This window comes from Gouania willdenowi, chromosome 7, assembly GCF_900634775.1.
Source record: "Gouania willdenowi chromosome 7, fGouWil2.1, whole genome shotgun sequence".
Classification (NCBI taxonomy): domain Eukaryota; kingdom Metazoa; phylum Chordata; class Actinopteri; order Blenniiformes; family Gobiesocidae; genus Gouania; species Gouania willdenowi.
In genome coordinates, this window is record NC_041050.1 from 38,767,319 (window position 1) to 38,795,255 (window position 27,937).

Below are 27,937 nucleotides of genomic sequence, written 5' to 3' on the forward strand. Positions count from 1 at the left end.
AAATGTAAAAAGTTGAAGCATCTTAAATCCAAAATGAGATCATAATAAATCAAAGGTAGAAGAAATAATGTCAGTTAATTACACAAAATAAAATGTTGAAAACATTATTATTATTATTATTATTATTATATCAATAAATATTATGAATATAAATGTAATTGATATATCTGATGTGACGGTTTGTTTGTTTGTTTATTTGTTTGTTTACGTGTTTGTTGCCATGGTGATGATGGTGATGGGGATAAAGAGGCGGAGTGAAGTCTCCTCCCTCCTCCTGCTCTTCATCCTCCTCTTCCTCCTCTCACAGGCGGCAGGATGGACGTCGTAAATCAGGTAAGATCAGCTCCATCAGATGAACGGGTCAGGGTGGGATGCTGAGGGTTCGGGTTTGGGTCGGTGATTGGGGAGGGGGCTCATCCAGCGGCAGTAGGATGGTGATGATGGTGGTGATTATGGTGATGATGATGATTAGGCTCCAGGAGAGAAAGGCCCGCACGGAGGGAGGAATGAACGTTGGCTTTGATTCTTATGCAGAAATAAACGATCCGATTCACCGACACGGATCGGATTGTGAGGATGGATCGGATCAGGGATGTGTTATTGTGGGGCTCAGTGAGACGGAGGAAGATCTGAGATGTTAAAACATCTTAAGTCACAGATTCACACACCAGTGCGCGCGTGCGCGTGCGTGTACGTGTGTTTGGTTGTAAAATGGCAGCCGCAGGAGTAGAGGAGGGCGGGGCTTCCTCTGGAGGATTATTATTATTATTATTATTATTATTAATAATAATAATAATAATAATAATAATAATAATCTCCTCCTGTGGCTGCCATATTATATAATATATAATATAATAATAAATCATCATCATGAACTCAAAACATGGAATGGTATTTTTTGTTGTTGTTTGGTTAATTAAAAACATGTAAAATCTATTTATATTTAGGTAATAATAAGTTGAGTTATTTTTCTTAAATGAAGGAAATGTAGTCGTCACGCATCAGGATCGTTTTTCTAATATCTGGAAAATGTTTCATATTTTGTGTTTGACCTGAACCTGCCAAAATAAAGGTACTTTTTTAAAGATGAGGGTGTAACCCCTGATCCTGATCTGTTATTTCAGTTGATGTTGGAACTAATGCTGACGTTGCTCTTGTTTTGCAGCTCGTGGCTCAGGGTCAGTTCAGAGTTCTGAAGGTTCCTCTGGGATTCATCAAAGTCCTGGAATGGGTGAGTTCATCCTCAACACTGCTTTTATTTTGAAGGGTAGATGATCTATCAAACAGTAGAGAGCAGTAACGGGTTTAAGAGTTTAACAGTATCTCTGAATAAAAGCTGAGTATCATTTTTGCTTTTATTCGATTAATTTCAGACAGCCCCAGATATGAGATCAAAGGAAATATGAACCTTTCTTCTTTGTTGCGTAGCAAAGGTTCTTGGATTGGTTTTAAATGTCTGGTTCTGGGAACCAATGTTGGACTAAATCCAGAACTTTTTCGCATCCTCTAGTTCTTTTCCATCCTGGCCTTCTCCACCTGTGGGAGCTACTCCGGAATGTTCCGGATGGCGGTGGAATGTAAGAACCGCACGGAGAGCGACCTGAGCATCGAGGTGGAGTTTGAGTATCCGTTTAGGTGAGAAACAGACACAGAAATTATTATTATCATAAACTAACACATCATGATTTATTATTATTGTAAACTAACACACACAGTGCGGCTGATCACGTTTACACAACATCATTTAGTATTAAACCAGTTTAAACCAATATAAACCAGTATAAACCAGTACAACTCAGTATAACAAAGTAAAACTCAGTACACAAACCAGTACAAACCAGTATAACTAGGAATGTACTGGTATCACAAAGACAAAAAAATATTAAACAAAATGCACTGAATTGGAGGCAGATTTTACTTTGTTCTTTTTCTGCTTGTTTCAACAAATGTTTATATATTAGATACAAAATAAAAAAAATAATTAAAAATGATTATTATAAATAATAATAATAATAACTTAATTTTTTTAAATGACTATGAAACTGAAATTTCAAGTGTGGGGAAAAAAATACAACAGAAATGACACGCCACCATTCAAAGCCAATGGATGCAATTGGTATCGGTTCCTGGTATCGAGGAACCTGGTATACGTAAGTATATTGGTGCAGTACCAATACCAGTATTGGTATCACCCTAACCAGTAACAGACTGGAACAACACCATCACTGCTGCTCTGCTCAAACTGGTGTCTGTGTTAACTAATGACCAGCTGGTGTCACTCAGCAGCTAAAGTGAGGGGGCGGGGCTTGGGGCGGAGGTTGGACTGAGGAAGTCCTTTGATGAAAATTAATTATTTGGCTTTAAGACGCATTCTGACCTTTGACCTCTGCTCTCAGACTGCACCAGGTTTACTTCGACGCTCCCAAATGCTCAGGGGGAAGAAAGCAGCGGCTCTTCCTGGTCGGAGATTATTCTTCCTCGGCAGAATTCTTTGTAACCATCGGTGTGTTTGCGTTCCTTTACGCCACGGCGGCACTCTGCGTTTACGCATTCTTCTTTGAGAAGTACAAGGAGAACAACAAAGGACCTCTGATCGTAAGAAGCTCCACCCCTCTGTCCTCATTGGTCCTCATGTTATCATGTAATTACGTGTGTTGTTGGTGTTCCTAACCTTCTGGTTCTCGTGTTATCTGGTATCAGGACCTGGGAGTGACGGCGGTCTTTGCCTTCATGTGGTTGGTCAGTTCCGCAGCGTGGGCCAAAGGTCTCTCTGATGTGAAAACCGCCACTGATCCAGATAAAGTCATCACTCTGATCTCGGCCTGTGATGCTGATGCTAACCGATGTCGTGAAGTTCACGACCCCGTGATGTCTGGCCTCAACACCTCAGTGGTTAGAATTAACGTTTAGATTCATTAACGCATAACTCACAACAGAATACTTTAGATTAGCTCACATCAGGTTAGATCAGATTCTGAGAATCAGATGCTAACAGATGCTAACTGTGTTTCACAGGCTTTCGGCTTCATTAATCTGGTCCTGTGGGTAGGAAACCTCTGGTTTGTCTTTAAGGAAACTGGCATCATTGCCCCCTTTATGAGGGCTCCGCCCCCAGAGGGGAAGCCCCCTGTGGCGGCCGACGGCCAACAGCAGGCCAGCTATGAGCAGGACCCGTACGCTAGCAATCAAGGAGGCTACCAGCCTAACTACAACCAGGTGCTGTTCTTCTTCTTCTACTGTCAGAACCATGTGTTCTTCTTCTACTGTCATAAAGTTGCAGTATAACACTTGTTTCTCTAATGTTCAGGAGGCCGAGTACGGGCAGGGCTACGGCCAGCAGGGGGCGCCAACCTCCTTCTCCAATCAGATGTAAACAACACAACGTGTGAGTTAGATCACAGAATCAGAGTTTATGAATGTTTAGGGATCATTGATCAATATCTGATCAACCATTCAACCAAAAGAAGGTAGTTTGAACTAATTACATGACGGGGTCATATAATTGGTTCAAACTGCCTTCTTTTGCCCTTTGACCGTTTAACCCTGCTCAGACAGCACTGCTATGTGCTAAGCTAACTAAGACAAGGGACTGGTGGATACAAGCTAAGCTAACTAACACAAGGGACTGGTGGATACAAGCTAAGCTAACTAACACAAGGGACTGGTGGATACAAGCTATGCTAACCAAACATGTGGAGCTGGTGGCTACATGCTAAGCTAACCAAACACATGTAACTGTTGGCTACATGCTAAGCTAATCAAACATGTGTAGTGCTCTCTGTGTGGAGTTTCTTTCTCTCAGAGAAAGGAACACATTTATCGTCTGTAATTGGTGGAACACAAGGATTCATCTTTAAGTTTTCTTCTTCCTCACCATGAAGATACACAACATGACACACAACACAACACACTACATGTGACACACTAGACAACATAACTCAAAGAACACACACAACACTAACTAGTTATATTTGCTAAATTAAAATCAGTTAATTTTTTTCTCTTTGCAGGAAAAAAGACCAAACAGTTGTCTGCAATTGATCAACAGTGCAACACTCCTGTTTGTCTGCAACGTTAATGGGTGGGTGGGGGTTAAAGGTGGGGGTGAAAGGTTTAGAGGTTCAGAGTATGATATGTTAAAGGTTTGGGGGGGTTAAGAGTTTTAGGGTTAAATGTTTATTCTAAATGATGTAAAAAGAGTTTAAAGAACAAATCCACAGTGTGTGTGTGTGTGTGTGTGTGCGTGTGTGTAAACATTTGTATGGTTTTACTTTAACTTTGGATGGAAATGTGAGCTGCGCTGTTTCCTGTTGCTAAGCCCCGCCCCTAAATCCAAAAGTACTTATAAACCTCACATGATCACATGGTGTTCCCTGTTCTCCACCTGAAGACAATCTGGACTTAGACCATAAATATCTTCACACTAAATCTGACCTGTCAGACTTCATCAGGAGCAACACACAACAACACAAAAGAAACACAAACACACACCAACAGTTTCTCACTCCTCTCTGGAATTGAACGTGAATCCTACGGAGGCCCTGAAGGGACAATAATTTTACACGCTCATGTTACACTTCTCTGTGAGTGTCGGACATTTTGGCTATTTTTGCCCCTTTCAGAGCTCCGTAGAATTCTCCTGGAGTTTGAGTTTCAATGATCCTGAAAACTGCAAACTGGGTCCAAAATGGCTCCTAATCTCTGAGCTTTGCAGTGTGTGTGTGTGTGTGTGTGTGTGTGTGTGTGTCACACCTCATGTGTCTAAACCTTTAAAACTTCTTCAGCTGATATTGAAAGCTTTTTTTTCCTGTTTTTAAACTTTCAAAACATCTCAGTGTAAAAAACAACAAAAACCTTTCATATCTGTCACCAAAAAAACTGGCAAATCACCTGCTGAGAGATTGGTTGCCATGGTAACCCCTACATCTTTCTAAGGGAAGGAGAGAAAAGAGAAGAAAAAGTTAATATAATGTGAATTAAAACTATAAAAGCACATGAATGTGTAGAAACTTTAAACACTTCAGATGGACGTTTCCACTAATCCGTTTTATTTATTAGCGTTTGTGGAACATTAAACCCTGATCATCCTCCTCCTCTTCTTTGGGGCGCTCTCTGTTCGTGGTGTGGGTATCTTCTTCTTCTTCTTCAGCATGGTGACGTGTTTCCTGCTCGTGGTGTTCAGTAGCTGATGATCGGTGTGAATCCACTGTAACCTGTACAGGTGTGTGTGTGTGTGTGTGTGTGTGTGTGTGTGTGTGTGTGTGTGTGTGTGTGGGAGGGGAGTGGGCGTATCTTTTTAATATCTCTACTTCCTGTTTTTGTTCTGCTCTCCTTGGCCTCAGTGATGTAATAATATCCCGGTGTGATGATACCAGTAACCATGACGACAGTGTTGTTGTTGACGACGATGATGATGTGACTTGTTGCTATGGAAACACGCCCCTCTCTCTCCCTGCCTGTCAGCCTGCTGTGTTTATTCAGTGACGAGTTTCAATAAATTGTAAAAAATATCTGCCTCCATCTGTTACCTGTTAATAAAGTCATTATTTAACTTTGAATGTTACATATAATATTGTATTGTATGTATTATATTATGTATGCAATACACTATATATAATATATATATATCATAAATAAGTATTACTATACATATTATACATTTTAAATCTGACTGTAATTAACCACTGAATCAACAGAAATAGAAACAGTTTATTAGAGTGAAATGTGTAACACACCATGGAGAACTTTGTATCCTCTCATCTTTTTAACATATTTCACAGCCGAGGCCTGCCTTGTCTTTCATAAGCCAATATTAGCAGCTCATCTTTGGGTCCACCCTGAGTTCTCCTCCTGTGTCCTGTCTGATGGAGGCAGGTTCTCCTGCATTAGCATCTTTGCTACAGGTGATGCTACTCCCACGCTAACTGCTGCTGCTCCGCAATTTTCACAGAAACAAGCTTTACCTCAGGCTTTTTATTTTATTTTATTAAACTTTATTTAACCAGGAAAGTCTCATTGAGATTAATCATCTCAAGAGAGTCCTGGAAGCAATTAGGTGTAGAGAACTTGCTCAAGGTCCCACAGTGGATTTGAACCTGCAGCCCAGCAAGCCCTTTAAATTCAGCTGCCTTTTTTTTTTTGTTGCCATTTTCTACTGTCTTCCAAGCTGACAGAGAAACATTGTTTGTGCAAAATCACACATGAGACCGAGCATGGGGGCGTGGCCTGACTTTCCCCTCTCTTCCTCACTTGCACTGTCTACATTCAATTTTGTGTTTACCATGAAATTTCCAGTGATTTCAACTCAATAAGAGACACAGCTGTTCAAATATAATACTTGGAAATTTAATCAAAACACCAAAAGGTAAAAAAATGTTGGATTTTTCTTTTCTTTTTAAATGAGGTGCCGGACCCAATCAAATACTTGCTGGGAGGAGCTGCACCTTGCTCTGACAGGATCCAGCCCAAATTAAGCTCTGGCGTTAACGCGTTAACTTTGACAGCTACACTTTGAAGCATTTTGTTTGTTTCCATGTCCTGTAAATGTTTCAATAAAGTTTTAACAAAAAATAAAAAGGTAATTTTTTTAAACAGATACCATCCATCCATTTTCAGACTGGCTTTGTCCTATTTCAGGGTTGTGAGGGTCCGCTGGTGCCTATCATTGGCTCACACTGGGCGCTAGGCGAGTGCGCACCTTGAACAGGGCGCCAGTCCATCACAGGCTAACACACAGACAGACAACCACTCACATTCACTCCTTCAGGCAATTTAGAGACTTCAATCCACATAACTGTCATGTTTTTGGATTGTGGAGGAAGCTGGAGTACCTGGAGGAAACCCACGCAGCACGGGGAGAACATGCAAACTCCACACAGAAAGTGTCCACCCCAGGGCTGGAACCCAGGACCTTTTTGCTGTGAGGAGAACGTGCTAACCACTAAGCTACCGTGCTCCTTCTTAACAATCTAAAATAAATAAACAAAAACGATCAGGAGAGTCAGGTAAACCTCATATGTATTTTTATTGAAATTGTAGTGATTATTGAAAAGTTAACATCCTGTTAATTTAAACTGAGCTGTAAAGCTCACCTATTACTGTCCATTATCAGTGATTTATTTCACTCACACTGTACACATTAGTATTTTAGATAAAAAGTTACTGAATTGTTTCAGATCAAATCGTTCTAAATGAACCAAAATCATCCATGAATCCATTCATCAACAACAGATCTAGTATGTTTATATACTGTATATACAGTAGCTCTGCCCCCTCCCTCCCTCCCTCTCTCTCTCTCCATCCTCTGTCCCTCCCTCTCTCTCTCTCTCTGGTATTAAATCACAGTGCAGTGTGTGTGTGTGTGTGTGTGTGTGTTGTTGAGTCTGAAGCATGTCGTCCTTCAGCCTACTGCTGCTCAGCGCCGCTCTGATACACACCACCCAGGTAACACACACACACACACACACACACACACACACACACACACACACACACACACACACACATACACACTCCTGTTGTTGTTTTCTTAACGCCTTGATTAATCATCTCTGCTGTGTCACCATGGTAACCTGATACTGATGCTGAGAGACAAACATCTAATCACTGTTACATCACGGTGTGTGTGTGTGTGTGTGTCTCGACTGATCAAATTGATCTGAGCTGTTATGAATGCAGTGCATATGCATATCACTATCAGTGTGTGTGTGTGTGTGTGGAACTGATAATTTGATTTGAGCTGTTGCTACCATGGCAACAGAAGGTGATAACCCACGGCAACTGATTATGTGTTACACAAGGGGACCATCTATCCTCCTGTGTGTGTGTGTGTGTGTGTGTGTGTGTTTGTGCAGTTAGAGCTCATCTCTCATGTTGAGCGCAGTGGTGTCTAATGGTTAAGGAGGAGGGGCTTGTCAAGGTGATCTATCACCTGTTTGTCCTGGTTTAGGATATTTAAACTAGTGGTGTGAGTCGCTTAAAATCTAATTAATTAGAGAATTTGTAATGAATTAATCTAAATTAATTTAATGACAATATTTGACACTAGAAACAACGTTTTCCAGTTTACATGTATGTTGATATCTGACTGAATCAATGAAATTATTAAAAGATCTTAAACAACTAAATAGTGTTTATTATTTCTATCACAGGATGCTAACATAATGTGTAATATGAGTAAAGAATTGTATGATTACATTGTTCACAAAGCACTAACTTACATTTAACTAAGATATATTCATGCTTTTCTGGATTTTTAGTAAACTTTCTAGAACAAATGTGTTTTTGTATTGAAATAAAAAAACATCACTTAGTTCAAAACATTCTAGAGAAATATAAACTGAACAGTGTAAAATATTTATAATATCTGTGGAAATCATGAAATAAACAGAACAACTGATGAAGATGATGAATTTAGTCTGAAATAGTTTTTCTACATAACAGTTGATAAGTTTGGTCAGACGATGCTATCTGTAGCAGCGCTTCTAGCCCCGCCCACATCCTCTACCACTACAATCATTTATCACTGACTTTGATCATTTGTCACTCATGGATTTATTATTGGTTCTGAACCCTGTCTGAGTGTCAGTGTGGATTGGAGACACTGTCTGCTCCACTAGGACCATTGTCCCTGCTAGCTGCTACATGTTAGCATGGAGGTGTTAGCGGATACATGTTAGCATTGAGGTACTAGCTTCTACATGTTAGCATTGAAGTGCTAGCTTAGCATTGAGGCTCTAGCTGCTACATGTTCAGCATTGAGGCGCTAGTTTAGTATTGAGGTGTTAGCTGCTACATGTTTAGCATTGAGATGCTAGCTGCTACATCTTTAGCATTAGCTGAGGCTAGCCGAGCTCCACTGATCCACAAACTCTTTCTCAATCAATTTTCACACAACTGGGCTTTAGTTTTCCATCCAGTGTTTTTATTTAAACTAAAATTTACGCCCACGAAACACAGCAATGACTTCTCCTCTGGTTCTCCTGTTTCTTGTGTTGTGGTCTGTGCCTCAGCTTTATGGGTATACCGGAAACTGCTGAAATGGGAAAGGTTCCACGCTGTTTGGAGTGAAAAAAAAAAATCAAAACAAAACATTAACTGCATACATATTTTTGTGCGTTATTTTTTTATTATCGCAATTAATGCGATAAAGTCCCAGCGCTAGTTTAAATGTGCTAAATGTAAACATGCTCACATTATTCTGCGAAGACATACCATCTGCTGATGAGTGTTAACTGGTCATCAGTTAAAACAGACACCAGTTTAAACAGAACAGCAGTGTTATACTGGCATTATACTGGTTTTACTGGTTTACCTGCTGGTTGAGACTCTGCTTTGTTCCTCTTCATCACTCACACTAACAGTGTAACAGTGTCTAATCCTGTTGACTGACACATTGTGTTTGTTCCTAACAAACTGATCAGGAAATTAAATCTGCTGCAGAATCAGCTCGTGATGCCAAAGCCCATTATTTCAGCCTTGTCTGCACCATTAAACCTTCATCATTACTCCTCCTCTTCCTTACCTCAACACTGCACAATTATTATTACACATCCATCCATCCACAGCAGGAAAAGTACTTTTTTAGTCCTTGTTTCATGTGTTGTGTTTGTCTCATTGTGTTATTACATTTGAGACGTTAAAACATTGAGCTTTATAAAGCTTCTAAACTGGTGGCTCCGATTTCAATCGCACATGATTGGTTGGCTTAGAGCGCTTACTCAGCAGGGTCAAAGAGTAAAGGGGCGGAGCTTCTGTGTTTTCAAACAATAACCGATCAGACACACACAAGAACATACATGTAACACACACTAATAGCGTTAACCTCTGACCTTCCTCACTCAGCCTTTTCCTTCGTCACGTGGCAGAGGGGGGCGTGGACTAGATGTCTCGATGGGCGAAGTCAGACGCCAGCGCAGAGACCTGCAGCCGTACGAAGACGAAATGATGTCGTACCAGGTGGCAGGACAAGGGGGCGGGGCCAACAACTTGTACTACCGATCAAACGACTGGAGGGGGAGGAGCCTGGAGCAGGCCCTGCAGCGATTGGTGGAGAGAGACCAGAGGAGGGAGGAGGAGGCGGAGCAGCGAGCAGGTGAGCTTCATGTCTTTATGTTTTTGTTACAAACTAATACAAACCAATCAAATGCTCCCGCAGCGTACCTGGTGGCTTTGCTCCGCCTCCTGAACGAGGCTCGGAGCTCGGGATTGGTCGGTCCAGGCGGGATGGAGGTGATGGAGGAAGAGGAGGATGAAGAGGAAGACCAGGGTCCTCAGAGGAACTTTCAGGACTACGATGAGACAGGAGAAGCTGCTCAAACCTTATTGAACAGGTGAGGGGGAGGAGCCTGTGATGTCATCAGCCTCACTGGAGGATTGTGGGTATTGAAGTTTAGATGTTTGTGTTTGTGCAGAATGGAAAAACTACAACAGAGTGGTAGAGACCAGGAAGTGCTGAGGTAACACGCACACCATCCCATAATAAACGGATCATAATAATAAATCTGTGTTACTGACATCATCACAGGAGGCTTGTTGCTAGGATACTGTCCAGCGTTACCCCTGACAACCTCCAACCCGTCCCTGCTCGACCTCGACTGAGGAGGGACCTGTCCTTCAAAACCTCTGGCCCCACCCACAGGAGGAGCCGGCGTTCCCTTGACGACCAGCCTCTTCCGTCTCCTAGCAACGCCCCCCCCCTCCTCCGGGTGAAGCGGCTGGAGGAGGAAGAGGAGGAAGAGGAGGAAGAGCGGCGTGCAGGGAGTCGTAGGAGGAGAGCCCTGACCTTTGACCCCCAGATACTGATGGAGCAGATCCTGGATTACATGAGGGAGTGAAGAACGCCATCATATTATTACCCATGAGCCTCAGCGTGAGCCACAAGCTCACTCACCTGCACCGTAACTTACTTTAAAATAAGTTAACCAAATAAACTTTAACTACGTTAACCAAATAAACCTGAACTAAGTTAACCAGTCAGACCAGGCCCTTCATTAAGTTCAACCAACTTTACCAGATAATCCAACCTCTACTAAGTTGAGCATGAACTTCACTAAGGTAAACTAAAATAATTTGGTTTCTGTGGTGACGGACGGAGATGGTAACCATGGAAACAGCTGTTGTTCCTCGTCTGTGTGTGCTTCAGTGTTTGACCACTGTGATTTTACTGTGGAAATAAAGTTGAAGAAAAAGACTAAAAGTGTGTGAGTCTGCAGAGAAACACACACACACACACACACACACAATATACACACAACGATACCTTTACTGAGGCCTTGCTGAATCATCAGGTTTTAAATGATCTGCTGCCTTCATTAAAGATGAACACGTTTTATTTAGTTAAAGTTAAAATCTCACGTTTAAATTAAAAAATCTAAATATTAGTGCATTCAAAATAATTTTTTTAAAAGATCTAAAATAGATCTTCATCCCCATTTCTTAGAATTGCTGTTTTGGATGTTTTTGTCATGTCTTTTTTTTTTTTTTTTTTTTTTTTTTTTTTTAATAATAATTTGAAGATTTTGAATACTAAAGATCTGAGTGAGATTAACTTTATAAGCAAATGTATAATAAATTAAACAAAACACAATGTATCATGATAATTAAAAAAAAAAAAAAATGCTGATTTATATTATAAATTATAGATTATGATACATTTGAATAAAAACCTTTTCTTCAGTTTTTTAATGTAAAATAAAATTATTATCACATAATCTCATAATTAAATTCCCCCCAAAAATTATGAAACTGGTCACATGGTATGAATGTTTGTATTTTGGTGGAACATAAACATCAAATACAAAACAGACAATATTTATTAACACATTAACACTTGATTAATTTCATCTTCATGTTTCCTACTTTATTATATTTTATTTATAATAATACTTTAGTTACCTCTGATTTATAGACCCCTTAATGGCCCACATCATGAGTGACGGCTGGAGGCTAAAACAGGAAACGCCGCTGGCTAAAGACTGGAGGCTAGTAATGTTACAGCTTTACAATGTCGTCTTGTGTGTTTGGGTGCTAGAATAGGATGTATGTTGGTGGACATAAATTAAAGTTTTATAGGATTCCAGCGGACACTTGTGCTCAGAAAAAACGAAGACAATTGTAGCTTTGCCTCGAGGCTAAGCCCCGCCCAACAAATTACATCACAATGTTTACAAACAATCAAAGGGTCTATTCTTTGTTATAAAGACAAAAACACATTTACAAAACTGAATTGAGTCAAACTGTGGTCACCCTAAGGTATCCTAGCTTAATTCAGATGCTAGAAGCTGGTTTAAGTGTTATTAGCATCTCATCTGTTATTGGCTAAGTCTAAAGTGAAACAGATTTTATGCTAAAGCTAAGCTAACACTTAACTTCCCTAAGCTTCTATGAACTCAAATTGAAGCTGATACTGATAACTGAACACTAAGGGTAGGCTTTACAATAGTGTGAGGGTAAAATTAAGCTAATGCATGCTAAAATGTTTTTTACTAACCACTTTATAAACAAAAGATTTTTTCACTTGTTCTTGTTATAATATTGTTCACATTACGGCAACATGTTTTACTTTATATTATTTTTCATACTTTGGGATTAAAATGCCTAATTCAACGAGCTAAACCTTAGGCTAACTGAGCTAATAATAGCTACAAGTTAACTAGAAGCTAAGCTAAACGTTAAGCTAACAGCTACAGACAGACTAAAAACTGATATTCAATCAATTTTTTTGAAGTTGAACCTGAATAACCTAAATAAACGAGGAAGCTAAAAGGAAACTAAAACTAGGCTAACATTTGCTAACTTCTGTTATTTCACTTTAAAAACACTTTATAAACTATATGAAAGCACTTGTTGAATATTACGGTAAATTATTTTGACTTTGTAACTTTTTTCTTTTTGTAGCATTTTTTTATAACTATAGGCTAATATTTTTAGCTAGCTTTACCTAAACTGCTACAAGCTAGCCAGAAACTAACAGTGTGTTTATGAAAAAACAAACAAACAAACTACATAAAATACATATATTATAGCTAATATATTGAATATAACTTAAATATGTATTTATTTTTTAATATATAATATCTGTTAATTCCATTTCAATTAACTTTATTAGTAAAGCACTGAACACAACAGTCTTCTGATGCTAATCCAAAACATGGATGTGTCAATACAGTTTAGTTATTATTAAATAAATGCGAAACATTAGCAGTAAAATAGAATATGAATTTATATATGACACTCTATATTTTAAGCTTCCGTTGGAATCTGACCATAGTTTATTCCCACACACTTCATTCTGGAGCTCTGGGGTGTCTTTATGATGACGTTACCACGGTGACATATCAAAGCCTCGTCTCAGAAGTCACGCCTCCATCAGCAGCCCTGAGGTCACTGCGCACGCACGCGCACACACACACACACACACACACACACACACACACACACACACACACACACACACACACACACACACACACACACACACACACACACACACACACACACACACACACACACACACCTTTCTTTAGTCTGATTTCATCAATATCACATGAAAGATCTGTGCTTTTATTTTGAAGGGGATTTAATGTTACTTCTAACAGTAGGGGGCAGTAGTGACCCTCCCTCCCTCTCTCACCTTCCTGAGTGTCGGGCGGCAGCAGGGCATCCTGTCTGTTAGCGAGGACGAATGCTAACGTGGCTAACGTAGCGTAGTCCAGGATGCCGAGGATGGCGAGGATGTAGGCCCAGTGCACAGAGCAGCGACCCAGAGAGAAGCTCCCCGCCTGACACATACACCACAGGTTAACGTCAGGACAGCAGGGGCCCAGGGGCCAGGGTTGGGGTCAATGACATTTTTTATTTACAATTACATCTTTATTTATCCATGTTCAATTACAACTCAATTATGATTATGGTGAACTGCCTTTTCCCCAATTACAATTATTATTTTTGCACTGAAAGTCAATATGTTTAAACGTAAAACATCCTCTTGTGTTAGCTTTCTGTTAGCATCTCTAATGCTAAGGGGTCAGTTTGACCAATGTATTAAATCAGCTGTAAAATACACTAATGAATATTATCCATCATCTAATCAGTTTCTCATCTCTTGGGTACCTTGTTAGGCTTCCTAAACAATGATAATATTGGTATTAATATTTTTGGAGTGGGCGTCTGAGCCTTTTTTCTGTCACTATACCCCTATTTTTAAAAAAAATTATCCTGAAGGCAAGTGACAGGTAAGTTTTTTTAAAAACAATTATTAACTACGTATGTGTGTAAGACAGAACTGTAACATGGTTTGCATGTAATTAAATTGTAAATGACAGTTTCTATAGAATTTTCATGCCAATTACAAAGTTAAGTAGACAATACCTGGAAATAACTGGCAAAAATGACAACCTGTATCTGGATTTGTTGACAAGTTTGTTCTTTTTACTAATTAAATTGAAAGTCATAATACAGGAAAAACAGAAGACTGACCTTGACCTTAAAAATGAACTTGAGTGAAAGTCAAGGTCACACTTTGAAAGGAAATGTTGTTCAATGGTACCAGTCTGTTGTTCAATGGTACCAGTCTGAGCACTGGATCTCAATTTGTGGCCAAGTTATATTGTGATGTCATGAACTTTGACCTCACCAATCTTTTTACTGGTAGGTTGTACAGCTTTGGTCCAATTATATAAAATACTCTACTTGAAATGAGCTTTTCATGAATATAAGCATCAAACTTGTACAATAAATATTCATAGAGATGGAAAAATTTGTTTTTTGACACTTGACGCGACCTTGACCTTGACATTTTGGCTCCAAAAAAGGTCGACTGCACATCCTTGACATTGCCCCTATGAGATGACATACGTGTCATTATCACTGAAAAATAATATGAACTCCAACGAGAACAATTATCTGAACTCAATTACAATTAAAATATGATTACAACAGCAACAGATTTTTTTCAATTACAATTATGTCATAATTGAAATTAATGATTATTACGCAATTATAATTCTAATTGACCACAACCCTGGCAGGGGGCGCTGCCTCTATGTGATCAGCTGATCCAGGATCAAACTAACCACAGTTTAACGTTAGAACATGAACAGTGTGAGTGTGAACGCTCACCGTGTTTCCGCACAGAGATTTCATCTCAGGATTGTCCCACGAGTCTGGAAATAAAACACAAGCCAGAGCCAAACAGAACCCTGCACACACACACACACACAGACACGCACACAGACACATTAATGCGTTCTCTATGGGTCAGTACCAGAGGGCAGGTGGACCAGGTTGTGTCAGTAGCTACTGACCAGCGCTGAGTTGTAACCAGGCACAGATCTTATAAACCGTGGCCGCGCTGCAGAACCTGAAGAGACACAGACACACCACGCTGGTCCAAACGGCCCAAAGAGACACACACACCAGCACCGCCACCGACTGGAAGGACGGCAACGGAGACAGAGACGATAAACCACCACGACACTCTGGGACGGGCCAGCCTGAGTCCAGACAAACCTGGCAACGCAACACAGAACAGGCAACGTAAGGAAGGATGACTAACATCCAGAGAAGTCAAGATAAGATAAGTCAGAATAGGATAAGTCAGGTTAAGGTACGTCAGGATACAATAAGTCAAGACAGGAAAGGTCCAGATACAATAAGTCAGGATAGGATAAGTCAGGATAGAATAAGTCAAGATAGGATAAGTTAGAAAAGGCTGTCAGGATAGGATAAGTCGGGATAGAATAAATCAAGATAGGATAAGTTCGAATAGGCTAAGTCAGAATAGAATAAGTCAAGATAGGATAAGTCAGGGTAGGTTAAGTCAGGATAGGATAAGTCAAAATAGGATAAGTCAGAATAGGCTAAGTTAGGTTAGGTTAAGTCAAGATAAGAAAAGTCAGGGTAGGTTAAGTCAGGATAGGATAAGTCAAGATAGGATAAGTTAGGTTAAGGTAAGTCAGGTTAGGATACGTCAGGTTAAGATAAATTGGGATAGGACAAGTTAAGCTAAGATGAGTTAAGCCAGGATAAGTTAAGCTAGGATAAGTACCTGGAACAGTCCCAGGGTTCCTCCGGGCTGAGGACTATCTGAGGTTCCGATCCATGCGGGCTGAACCAGAATCACCACCTGAATGACGGCGAAGCAGAGCGTGCACACGGCCCACAAAACGCCCACGGCCCGCGCGCTGCGAACAAACTCTGTCTGATAAAGACGGGACAGGTCGGACAAGTCGGAGAGGGCGGGTGAGGCGCACATCACTGACAGAGAGAGAGAGAACATGCAAACACAGCAATAACCTTCACTTCCTGTTTCTCTGTGATTGATACAGCTTTCAAAGTAAAGGCTGAGATGCTCCTACAAAATAAAACATTCAGATATCCAGCCGTGATCTGTACAGTTATTAACACTAATGAAGGAATAGGAAACTGTCCCATAGTGAGGGAGGGGCCATGTATCGCCATCTGACACATCACTATCTATGATGATGTGTAAGGGGCGGAGCCTATCTTTTCAATTCTCAGTGGTCTCCATTAAAGAATATTTACCATTTTCAATTTTAAATGAAGGTTAAGTTTTGTTGCGATGGGGCTTTCATATTCCTCGTCTTTATAGGGGCGTGGCTAACCGTGATGTAAGAAGCCTCCAAGACCTCACAAACCTCTGTTCTCAGCCAATAGAAACTTTCATTTACAATAGCAGTGTTTAACCCACAGAGGGCACTCACTCTCACATTTTACTACAAAATTTGACAAATTGGGCGAACGGTGGAATAGGGGTTAGCACGTCCGCCTCACAGGAAGAAAAGGTGGGGGGTTTAATTTAAATACGTTGAATAAAATGTCAAGATTTCAGCTACGTCACGTAAAACAGTGTTTTTGTGCTTAGTTTCTCTTTAAAGTCAAATAAACACATGATGATGCTTTTGTCTTTTTTACTTTCCAAAACATTTTCTCGTTATCGTCACACACACGTTCATCCATCGTAAACTAATTGTTGACATTTATACACAAACCTACAGAAACTACATGTTAAATCTAACGTTTCTAACAGAAAAACACGCTGTATAAGACCCAAAAGCGAGACTCAGATAAAAAGTGATGTGATGAACAATGTTAGTCTGTAACACTGAGCAGAACCCGAAGATCACAGAAAAAATATCAGAAATTTCTTCCAAAATCACTGGCATTTACACAAAATCCTGTCAAATCTACGCAATATGAATATTTATAATACAAACACATAACATGCATTAAGTAACGAAACATCCGGTAGAATAAATAGTAAACAACAACACAGGAGAGAAATATCACATTCAATAAAAATAATCCAAATAATCACGTTAAAAAACAGAAAAACACGTGAGATTAGAACAAAAACACACGCACTTCACACGGAACGCGCACAATGAAGCTGAAATGAATGAAAATCTCATAAATCCACAGCAGAAAAAAAAATAAGGCGGTAACGTGTGAAGCTGCGGTGTTTGATGACGTCACGGGCGGCAGCATCAGACAATATGACGTCACAGAATAACGTCTGTGATTTAAAAACAGACAAAAACGGAGTTAATAAAACAAAAAGAGCAGAAAGACATAGACCTGCAGCAGTCACGTGTCCGAGCAGAGGAGGATGCGGATGAAGGTCGGACAGGGAAGCTCCGCCCTCTGGAGGACAGACCAGGAAGTGCACCGTCTGTGATTTACATACAAGCTTCCATTTCATTCTTAATGGCCTTTTAATTTATTTCATTTATAACATTAGAAATAAAAATGTTTGACAGTCACAAAGTAAGTAAATACAGTCAGAAGTCTTGTTTTGATTGTGAATGTTTTAATTTAACAGAAACATCAGCAGTGATCAGATATAAACATGTCTCAACTGTTCAAACATGGAAAAACATATTTTTTTGCCTAAAATGTTAAATTTGGCACAGTTTGTAGAAATGTTTCCTTAAACGTGCTTCAACAAACACTTTGATCACAAAAAAAACAGGAAACTGCCCTAACAGCCCTGTTTATTATCTTTGTCCTTCAAAATAAAAGATCTGAGGTGATGATTATAAAAAGCTTTAAAATAACATGTTTCTCTTCACTTTTTGTGTCACAGGTTTTAACATGAATTCAAAGTGCCAACTACTGCTGGTAACCAATGGGAACGCCGCTCAGGAATCCCATCATCATCATCTCAGCTCCACAGAGGAATCTGCTCTCCAAACTTGGCGCAGTGCGCAGCGTTTTTAGCCTCAAACAAAACCTGAGGAGCAGAAAACAAAGTTTATGATGGTATTGTGGAGCCCTCGGCCAATCAGCATCCAGCGTGTAAATGTATTGCTAGAGATATCTTGCATAAATATTCACAAATACAGTGAGTACGGAAAGTATTCAGACCCCTTTAAATGTTTCACTCTGTTTCATTGCAGCCATTTGCTAAAATCAAAAAAGTTCATTTTATTTCTCATTAATGTTACACTCAGCACCCCATCTTGACAGAAAAAAACAAATGTACAAATGTTTGCAAATGTATTAAAAAAGAAAAACTGAAATATCACATGGTATTACTTAAGTATTCAGACCTTTTGCTCAGTAATGAGTAGAAACACCTTCTGAGCTAGTGCAGCCATGAGTCTTCTTGGGAATGATGCAACAAGTTTTTCACAGCTGAATTTGGGGATCCTCTGCCATTCTTCTTGCAGATCCTCTCCAGTTCTGTCAGGTTGGATGGTGAACGTTGGTGGACAGACATTTTCAGGTCTCTCCAGAGATGCTCAGTAGGTTTTAGGTCTGGGCTGGGGCTGGGCCAGTCAACAATGGTCACAGAGTTGTTCTGAAGCCACTCCTTTGTTATTTTATCTGTGTGCTTAGGGTCATTTTCTTGTTGGAAGGTGAACCTTCAGCCCAGTCTGAGGTCCTGAGCACTCTGGAAGAGGTTTTCTTCCAGGAAATCTCTGTACTTGGCCGCATTCATCTTTCCTTCAATTGCAACCAGTCGCCCTGTCCCTGCAGCTGAAAAACACCCCCACGGCATGATGCTGCCACCACCATGTTTCACTGTTGGGATTGTATTGGGCAGGTGATGAGCAGTGCCAAACTTCTTCTGTTTAAGGATTATGGAGGCCACTGTGCTCTTAGGAACCTTGAGTGCTGCAGAAATTCTTTTGTAACCTTGGTTAAATCTGTGCCTTGCCACAATTCTGTCTCTGAGTTCCATGGGCAGTTCCTTCAACCTCATGATTCTCATTTGCTCTGACATGCACTGTGAGCTGTAAGGTCTAATATAGACAGGTGTGTGCCTTCCCCAATCAATCAATCAATCAATCAATCAGTTTCATTAAACAAAGCTGGACTCCAGTGAAGGAGCACAACCATCTTAAGGAGGATCAGAAGAAATGGACAGTATTAAATATGAGTGTCACAGCAAAGGGTTTGAATACTTATGACCATGTGATATTTCACTTTTTTTATTTTTATAAATTTGCAAACATTTCTATATTTCTGTTTTTTTCTGTCAAGATGGGGTTCTGAGTGTAACATTAATGAGAAATAAAATGAACTTTTTTGATTTCAGCAAATGGCTGCAATGAAACATCATAAAAAATTTAAAAGGGTCTGAATACTTTCCGTAACCACTGTATATCCACAATTTTCACATGCGTAATTTGTGGGTCAATGACATTTCTGAGAAACACGTGAAAATCTAAAAAACTTGAAAATGTAAAAAAAAGACACGTGAAATCTGAAAAATACATGTGAAAATTGTTGATATATTTGTGAATATTTTTGAGACAAATCTCTCCCTGTGTGTGTGAGAACACAGCCCCACCTGGTGGTGAACGTAGGCCTCACACATGTAGCACCAAACGGACAAATCAGAGAAACTCAGGACGACGGGATGTTGGGAAACCACGCCGTGGGTCACCATGTGCTCGTTCACGTAGCGTCCACAGAACACCTGGAGGGAGAGCACACACGCGTCACTCAGGTCAGAGCGTACATGGTCATGTGACCCTCTCAGGGCCTACCTGTACCTGGTCATGTGACCCTCTCAGGACGTACCTGGTCATGTGACCGTCTGAGGGCGTACCTGGTCATGTGACCCTCTGAGGGCGTACCTGGTAGCAGGTGAGGCAGATCCAGTTCTCTGCGTCCGAGCCACAGTCGTCACAGCTCAGCAGGACATCTATCCCTGAGGGGGGGAGGGGCCTAACGGCGTCCAGGTGAGGACACCAGGGCAGAGGGTCGACCACATACAGCGTGCTCTGATCAACAGGTGAGGTCACGTCACACACTGAACTTTAAGATTCAAAGGTTATTTAGACTCCGCCCACCTCAGCTTCGCCCACCAGCTCCAGAGAAGTCTGTTGCTTTGACCAACCACACGCTCCCTCTTCCTGAGGCTCCGCCCACTCAGCCGTAGTCACATTAGGCCACGCCCCTTCCTTCGATCAACCAATGAGAGGTCAGTGTCACTAAATGAACAAACTAATTACTCAACAGCAGCACTCACCTGGCTCTGAATGCTTTCCACTGATTGGTCAGCCTTGGGCGAGGCGTCACTTGGCTCCGCCTTCTCCTCTGGGCTGAGGCGGACCCACGGCTTGGCTCCTCCCACTCGAGTGGATGTAGGTGGCGTGTGATTGGCTGAATTTTGACTAATGTCCAGAGAACCCAATCCCTGAGTCAGCTGATCCAGCGTCTCCGTCTGATTGGATGACACAGTGGAGGCGGGGCCAAAGTTAAGCCAATGGTTTATATTTTATATGTTAATAATGATTCACTTTCAATGTGAGCTTCACCATCGACTCCTCCAGGCCTGCAGGGGGCGGAGCTTTGTCAGAATTCCTGCCTTTGGCTTTAGAACTACGTTTCCGACGATGCTTTGGGGCAGGAAGAGATGAGCGCACACACTCGGGAACTGAGAACAAACAGGAAGTACACACTGTGTAGTTGATCATCAGATACACAGTGTGTAATTTATGAGGACAAAAATCCACTCACGGCAGATCCTCAGCGACGCCCAGTAGGGGGCGTGGTGTCGGATGACCTGCTGAATGGTTGTCACGGCGCTGTGGTGAGGAAGAAGGGGCGTGGCTAGTGTTGGGGGCGGGTCTCCCAGCAGCACTCTGGTGCACATGGCCATGGAGGTGGAGATGGAGGTGAGGTTGTATCCGCCCTGATGTCACACATCACAGTTAGAGTCAGGGTTTAGGGCCTCTGATTGGACAGCTCACCTCCAGGATCAGCAGGACACGCCCCCCGGCCAATGACAGAAGCATGTGGGTGAGGTGGGCGTATCCCTCCGGCGTCACGTTGTACCCGCCCAGAGGATCACCACGAGCTGCGTCAAAACCAGCGGATACCAGAACTAGACCAGGATTAAACTGAAGGACAAAAAAACAACGATAATTAATATTAACAACAACAACGAAGATCAACAAACATCAACAACAACAATAACATCATCATGACAAACAACATGAGATCTATCAGGTAAAATCTATAATCAGTGAGTTAATCTGTTGTTACCTCTGCAGCGATCGGCATGACAACGCGGTGAAAAGCAGTGATGTAATCGGAGTCTCCCATTTTCCCGCCGCTCCATGCCACGTTGACGTTAAACCCCGCCCCCTTGCCGAGGCCCACCCTATCAGGAGCGGCGTCCACCGAGGACGGGAAGAAGGCTCCGTTGTCATAACGATGGAGGGAGATGTAGAGGACGCTGAGGAGACAAACGTTCATGTGAGAGAGGTGTGGTGCGTTGTTTACGTGTGGACACGACTCACCTGTCATCGTCCTCGAACATGTGCTGCGTCCCGTTGCCATGGTGAACGTCCCAGTCCAGGATGAGGACTCGCAGCGGTGCATCCTGGGAGATCTTCTGTGCGTAGCGCGCCGTCAGCGCTGCCGTGTTGAAGAAACAGAAACCACACGGGGTGTCACGCTCTGCGTGGTGACCGGGAGGACGCACGATGGCCACGCCGTTAGTCACCTGCACAGGTAAGTAAGTAAGTAAGTAAGTAAGTAGTTTATTTATAAAGCGCTTTTTGCAGATAAAATCACAAAGTGCTGTACAGAGTTGTGGTAAGAGTACAAGTGCAACACAATAGAATAATAAAACAAGGTAACAGTCAATCACAGCTCAGCAGCAGGGTCAGCTGACCACCGTTAGCCTGTAGCTGCCATCATGGACTAAACTACACTGAAACACTCTTAGCCTTTTAGCATTTTTAGCTTTGTAGTGATCATTAGCTTAACAGTGTTAGCCTTCAGGTGCTTTCACCCCGTACGCAACCACAGCACTGCAGTAGCCTCCATCTCCCCTGATGTGTCACTTGCACATAGCGGTGCTTTATGGTCACTCCACCACTTCATCGCTGCAGTGATGCGAACACCAGTGTGTGTGTGTGTGTGTGTGTGTGTGTGTGTGTGTGTGTGGCCGGTGACAGGGTAGAGAGAGAAAGAGAGAGAGAGGGTTGATCACTTATTTTCCTTCTTGCTCCGCTTTTACGGTTTAAATGATCAACTTACGGAGATATTAAAGGATGAATTCACTCAGAATGTGTTATGATCAGTAGTTACTGTGGTTTTTCAGAAGTTAACCGCTTTAATTTTGCTCTGATAAACTGAGGAAGTTGTACAGCCTCCGCTGCAGCCGTCTGCACTGAAACGGGAGGGAACAGGGAGGGGCTACAGCAAACAGTGAAGGTCGAGGGATTTGTCACTTGAAGTCGCTTAAAAAGTTCAGATTTTTCAGCTTTACTCAAATTACACGTCACGTCGCTTGAGGGGAGATAACTTGAGATAATTTACATTGATTTTAATGTTATTGCGTTACTTCAGTCACGTTTGGTGTGAAAGCACCTTTAGGCTGCTGAGAGCATTTTAGTTCCTGCTATCACATAAACAGATGCTATTAGCATTTTCAGCTACTATTAGCAACATTGTAGCCTTTAGCTGCTAATCCTGTCAGATGATATCACCCTTCAGATTATTGATTATAGTTACACAGCTAAACTTATTGTTGGAGTTATTCTAACTTTATAGAGAACATGATGTAATGACCTCTCCACTGAGGATGTGCTGGACGGCGTTGAAACAACTTCCTGCTGCTAGCGTGGCGCTGTGGAAGCTGTGCTGGTTGATGAAGATGGAGTTGAACTTCTCTCCCAGTTTGTGCAGCTCTCTGGGCTTCATGGAAGCACTGGCCTTCATCTGCTGGACCAGCTGCAGGCTGAACACAGAACATACACAGATGTACACAAAGAACACAAAGCGTGCTGGTCACATGACCTCTCTCACCTGTGAGTCAGGGTCAGCTCGTCATCTGTAGCAGAACGAGCTTTAATCCTCCTACAGCGATCCAACAGACCCAGCTGCTGATGTTTGTGGAAGATCTGAGAAATCCTCTGAGGCTGTTCTGGATGGTTCCTGTGGTCACACACACCACGTTACACACACACACACAGTGTTACACACACACAATGTTACTCACACACCACGTTACACACACATAATGTTACACACACACAATGTTACACACACACACCACGTTACACACACACACAGTGTTACACACACACAGTGTTACACACACACACAGTGTTACACACACACAATGTTACACACACACCACGTTACACACACACAATGTTACACACACACACCACGTTACACACACACAGTGTTACACACACACAGTGTTACACACACACAGTGTTACACAGTGCTACACACACAATGTTACACACACACACAGTGTTACACACACAATGTTACACACACACCACGCTACACACACACACACACACAGTGTTACACACAATGTTACACACACACCATGTTACACACGCACACACACAACGTTCCACACACACGTTACACACACACAGTGTTACACACGCACAACGTTTCACACACACACACACACACAGTGTTACACACGCACACACAGTGTTACACACGCACAATGTTACACACACACACACACACACACACAACGTTACACACACACACCCACACAGTGTTACACACACACCACGGTACACACACACACACAACGTTACACACACACACAGTGTTACACACACAACGTTACACACACACAATGTTACACACACACACACACACAGTGTTACACACACACAACGTTACACACACACACACATCACATTACACACACACACATCACATTACACACGCACACAGTGTTACACACACCACATTACACACACACCGTGTTACACACACACACGTTACACAATTAAACACAAGGAGGCTGTCAATCTACTGCAGTGGTTCCCAAACACACCTATTGTGCAAAACAACCTTTGTTATCATTCATATCATGTACAATATCACCTGAGCCACAAGCGACCGTACAAGACAGCGCTCCATTTCCCCCTCACTGTTTCTCTGTTTTATTGTTGTCCTACAGCCTTTGTCACAGTCTTATTATTCCTGCCTGTGCAACCGTGGTAACAGCGAAATATTGTGGGTTTTTTCTTTTTTCTAAGAATTGTTTTTAGGTGTAGAGTTTGCCTCTGTATTGTGAAATGAGTGCATACAATGTAGTAAATTAAAATAAAATTATTTTCGTGTAGTTGTATACAGTATTGCAATAATAATGTATGTGTCAAGTGTTTATAACGTCATGGTTTCCCACACTTGAAAAAGGAAGAACTTGACCTGACTCAGGATTTCACTCGTTCTTACTTTGATAAGAAACGTGAAAAACCTTTATAACCTGAAAGCTTTTTCCTTATGTTTATAGCATTTATAGATATTACAATTAATTTAACAATTTCTCAACAGAAATACTTTTAGAATATACTATTTTCATACATAAATTAAATATTTTCACTGAATTTTATGAAAGAGAAATTTGCTACATTTCAAATACTAACTTATTTTAGCCCTTAAATACATGAACAAGGTTTTAAGCAAATTTTAAACAATTTTCCTCTTCTCATATAAAAAACTTAATTGGATTAGTTTTCCTTTATTTTATCCCACAGTGGGGAAATTCACGTTACAGCAGCCAAGACACAAAGAGGAAGCAAAACAGAAAGCTGTGTACAAATACAGAAAGAAAAAATTAAGGCAAACATAAAATAAACATTAAAAATAAAATAAACAATAAAAAGTAAAAATAGATAGATATTGGTAGTAATATATATATATATATATATATAAATAAGCGGTAAGTGGGGTTTTACAATGACTATGAGTGATAATGCACATTAGTAAAGAGCATTATTATTTACAGATGAGAAAAAACAAAAACAAAACACTTCAGGCTATGCTGGTGTTGTACAGCCTTATGAATGTACATCCTTTTTACACTGTGTGTGTTTGAGTCTGCTGCTGAAAGAGCTGCTCAGACCATCCACAGTCTGATGCAGGGGGTGAGAGGTGTTGTCCATGATGGATGTAACATCCATCTCTCACCCACCTCCTCTACTGAGTCCAGTGAATGGTCCAGGACAGAGCTCGCTCTCCTAATCAGTTTACTGAGTCTCTTCCTGTCCATGCTCCCTTCTCTCCAGCAGACCACAGCCTAGAGGATAGCAGAAGCTACCACAGAGTCATAAATTAAATTACTGTACAGGGCGTTCTTATTGTCGGTCCAGTCCACTTTATTATTGAGGTGAACACCCAGGAATTTGTAGCTCTCCACTACCTCAATGTCCAAACCCTGGATGTTCACAGGAGTGAAATATTCCTTCAAAAATCAATCATCAGCTCCTTTGTCTTGCTGGTTTTTAGCTGAAGCTGGTTAAGTTCACATCAGCTGACAAAGTTCCTGATGACCTCCCTGTATTCCTGTTCCTTCCCCTCAGATACACATAAAACGATAATTAACTCAGCAAATGAATTATACAATGCTGAGATCACATTTTAACAGTCCAGTCATTATGAGCTCACCAGTAGCCCTTTGGTTTCAGTCCTTTTCCCGTGTGTATTGTGCAGTGCACGTAACAGCTGTTCTCAGCTACATTGTGCACAGCCAAAAACTGGCACGCTGCTTTCTCCTCCGTTTATAGGGTGACTTCTCTCATCAGTGCGATTGCACTCACCTGCTGAGGTACGCCGCGGAGAATCATGCCCACACACTACTCAAGCAATATGAGCATGTGCCAGCATGCGCTGGGAGTGGCACATGCACCCAGCATTACGCGCTTGGAGCACTCAGGCAGTGTGCCGCAACAGTATGGTTGTCACAAAATCCCACGGCACACTCAGACTTGAGAACCACTGCTCTCCTGGTGGGTCACTGCCCTCTAATCAAAGAGCTTTCACTGTCCACTGATACAGAAAAAAACACTTCATGTTGAACTAATTCAGAGTTTGGGATGAAAACTGATAATGGTATGAACTACAAATCCCAACATGCACCACACCCTATATGAAGGCTCACTAACATACAGCTGTTTAACGTCTCCCAGTTTGAGCAGCGACTGCTTCATATTCCTTCCAAAGATTCCAGGTTTCCTCTGGAAATCATCTTTAGCAGCTTTTGTGTGTTTTGTCATCAAGTTTTGTGTTGTTGATGTCGTTTTATGTATTTGTGTAGTTTTTCTTTGGTGTATTTTTGGTTTAATTGTGTATATTTTGTCATTGTATTTGTTTTTGGAGTCATTTGTGTATTTTAAAGTTTTTTTTGGTGCATTTTTAATGTAATTTTGTGTATTTTTTTTTATTATTTTGTGTATTGTCTTGTTATTGTGCAGGTTTTTTTATTCATTTTGTGTAGTTTAGTGTATTTTTGTCGCAATTATTTGTGTCTCTTTTGTCATATTGTTTGATTTTGTGTATTTGTTTTTCAATTTGAGAAATTTCTTGTGATTGTGTGTTTTTAATGTATTTTGTGTTTTTATGATAATTTGTTCTTTTGTTGTATTTTGTTGTGTATTTTTGTTTCAATATTTTGTGTTTTTCTTGTTGTTTTGTGTTATGGATTTATTGTCTGTACTCTTAATGTCTTTATTTGTGATTTTCAATTAGTTTTTGCATTTTTTCATTGTATTTTTTTGTGATTTTCATGTGGTTTTGTTGTTTATTTTTGTCGTAATGTGTTTGTGTGTGTGTTTTTGTGTAGTTTGTGTGCAGTATTCCACCTGTCCCACATGTTGCAATGCTCCATCATCCTCTCATCATAAACCAATCCAGTGGTCGTGAAAACAAAGGGGGCGGGTCCCACCACAGATTTCTGATTGACCGTTGTCTTGACGACGTCTCCCTCAGCCAATAGGACGCCCTCTGCTCAGCCAACAGTAGAAACAGATCTTTGTCATGTGTGAGTGTGCAGAGGCGGAGCTTATCTGGAGGGGGCCGTGTCTTACCGAGCACGTGCAGAGACGCCCAGTGAGGATAGAGAGCAGCGATGGTGTCGCTGATGGACTGTAGGGCACTGAAACACACACACACACACACACTTTAACAACCTGCCACTCACAAAGATAACGCCACTCTGTACCTTTCAGACGGAGCCGAGGGAAAAGACAGAGGAGGACAAGCTCCGCCCAGCAGAGCTCGGACACAGGCTGCAGCGCCCTCTGCTGTCGCCTGCAGGTCATAACCTCCCTGCATGCACACACACACACACACACACACACACACACACACACACACACACACACACACACACACACACACAACTGGACAAAAGTATATGGCTACTCTATCAGTGGAGGTGAGGAGGTGCCTGTTATTTAATTGAGGTTTAAAAAGTACCGCTTTGATATCAGCTGACTATTAACTCACTCACTGCCATTGATGCGATCATATACGTAATACGACTTAGAGGAACGCCAAAATACAACATGGGAACCATTCAACTCTGACCCAGATAGTAAAATAATAATAATTTTGCCATCAAAAGCCTGGTCTCAGTGTTGTCGTTGTTGTTTTATAGAAGGAAACCAATGTTGAGGTCTCTCTA

General features: G+C 41.3%; 4 protein-coding genes across 10 annotated transcripts in view; 2 read left to right on the forward strand and 2 right to left on the reverse strand.

Moving 5' to 3' along the window:
- The first annotated feature begins 239 nt into the window (after positions 1-239).
- LOC114466618 (synaptophysin-like) lies at positions 240-5,660 on the forward strand. Of its 3 annotated transcripts, XR_003674455.1 has the most exons (9): positions 240-333; positions 1,166-1,231; positions 1,511-1,635; positions 2,397-2,595; positions 2,701-2,892; positions 3,016-3,216; positions 3,308-3,385; positions 4,011-4,081; positions 5,343-5,660. XR_003674455.1 is itself a non-coding variant. In XM_028452202.1 (8 exons), exons 1-7 carry the CDS (start codon positions 316-318, stop codon positions 3,371-3,373), a joined length of 867 nt encoding a protein of 288 aa, XP_028308003.1. In that variant the 5' UTR covers positions 240-315; the 3' UTR covers positions 3,374-3,385; positions 5,343-5,660. The 3 variants fall into 3 exon arrangements, 2 of the variants coding, with proteins under 2 accessions (XP_028308003.1, XP_028308002.1); XM_028452202.1 differs by lacking the exon at positions 4,011-4,081; XM_028452201.1 differs by lacking the exons at positions 4,011-4,081; positions 5,343-5,660 and having other exon boundaries at positions 3,308-3,386.
- A 1,672-nt stretch (positions 5,661-7,332) lies between these two features.
- On the forward strand, positions 7,333-11,191 carry LOC114466619 (uncharacterized). The gene is made up of 5 exons (XM_028452203.1): positions 7,333-7,443; positions 9,844-10,093; positions 10,157-10,331; positions 10,413-10,457; positions 10,526-11,191. Exons 1-5 carry the CDS (start codon positions 7,390-7,392, stop codon positions 10,833-10,835), a joined length of 834 nt encoding a protein of 277 aa, XP_028308004.1. The 5' UTR covers positions 7,333-7,389; the 3' UTR covers positions 10,836-11,191.
- A 727-nt stretch (positions 11,192-11,918) lies between these two features.
- On the reverse strand, positions 11,919-17,659 carry LOC114466621 (LHFPL tetraspan subfamily member 3 protein-like). 4 transcript variants are annotated; one of them, XM_028452209.1, is made up of 6 exons: positions 17,599-17,659; positions 16,049-16,257; positions 15,306-15,510; positions 15,121-15,200; positions 13,590-13,781; positions 11,919-13,386 (listed from the first exon to the last, which is right to left on the reverse strand). In XM_028452209.1, exons 2-6 carry the CDS (start codon positions 16,253-16,255, stop codon positions 13,384-13,386), a joined length of 687 nt encoding a protein of 228 aa, XP_028308010.1. In that variant the 5' UTR covers positions 16,256-16,257; positions 17,599-17,659; the 3' UTR covers positions 11,919-13,383. The 4 variants fall into 4 exon arrangements, with proteins under 4 accessions (XP_028308010.1, XP_028308009.1, XP_028308008.1 ...); XM_028452208.1 differs by lacking the exon at positions 17,599-17,659 and adding an exon at positions 17,386-17,591; XM_028452207.1 differs by lacking the exon at positions 17,599-17,659 and having other exon boundaries at positions 13,634-13,781; positions 16,049-17,351.
- A 149-nt stretch (positions 17,660-17,808) lies between these two features.
- Positions 17,809-27,937, reverse strand: part of LOC114466590 (histone deacetylase 6-like) — a 17,561-nt gene continuing 7,432 nt past the window's right edge. For both annotated transcript variants that reach the window (XM_028452143.1, XM_028452142.1), the window contains exons 15-29: positions 27,473-27,579; positions 27,339-27,406; positions 27,114-27,255; positions 23,296-23,424; positions 23,059-23,227; positions 21,780-21,985; positions 21,523-21,715; positions 21,228-21,377; positions 20,995-21,169; positions 20,793-20,911; positions 20,504-20,698; positions 20,325-20,435; positions 20,109-20,255; positions 19,820-19,948; positions 17,809-18,253 (exon numbers count right to left, since the gene is read on the reverse strand). In XM_028452143.1, the coding sequence (XP_028307944.1) occupies positions 18,185-18,253; positions 19,820-19,948; positions 20,109-20,255; positions 20,325-20,435; positions 20,504-20,698; positions 20,793-20,911; positions 20,995-21,169; positions 21,228-21,377; positions 21,523-21,715; positions 21,780-21,985; positions 23,059-23,227; positions 23,296-23,424; positions 27,114-27,255; positions 27,339-27,406; positions 27,473-27,579 (2,109 nt within the window). In that variant the 3' untranslated portion in view covers positions 17,809-18,184. The remainder of the gene's footprint in view (positions 18,254-19,819; positions 19,949-20,108; positions 20,256-20,324; positions 20,436-20,503; positions 20,699-20,792; positions 20,912-20,994; positions 21,170-21,227; positions 21,378-21,522; positions 21,716-21,779; positions 21,986-23,058; positions 23,228-23,295; positions 23,425-27,113; positions 27,256-27,338; positions 27,407-27,472; positions 27,580-27,937) is intronic.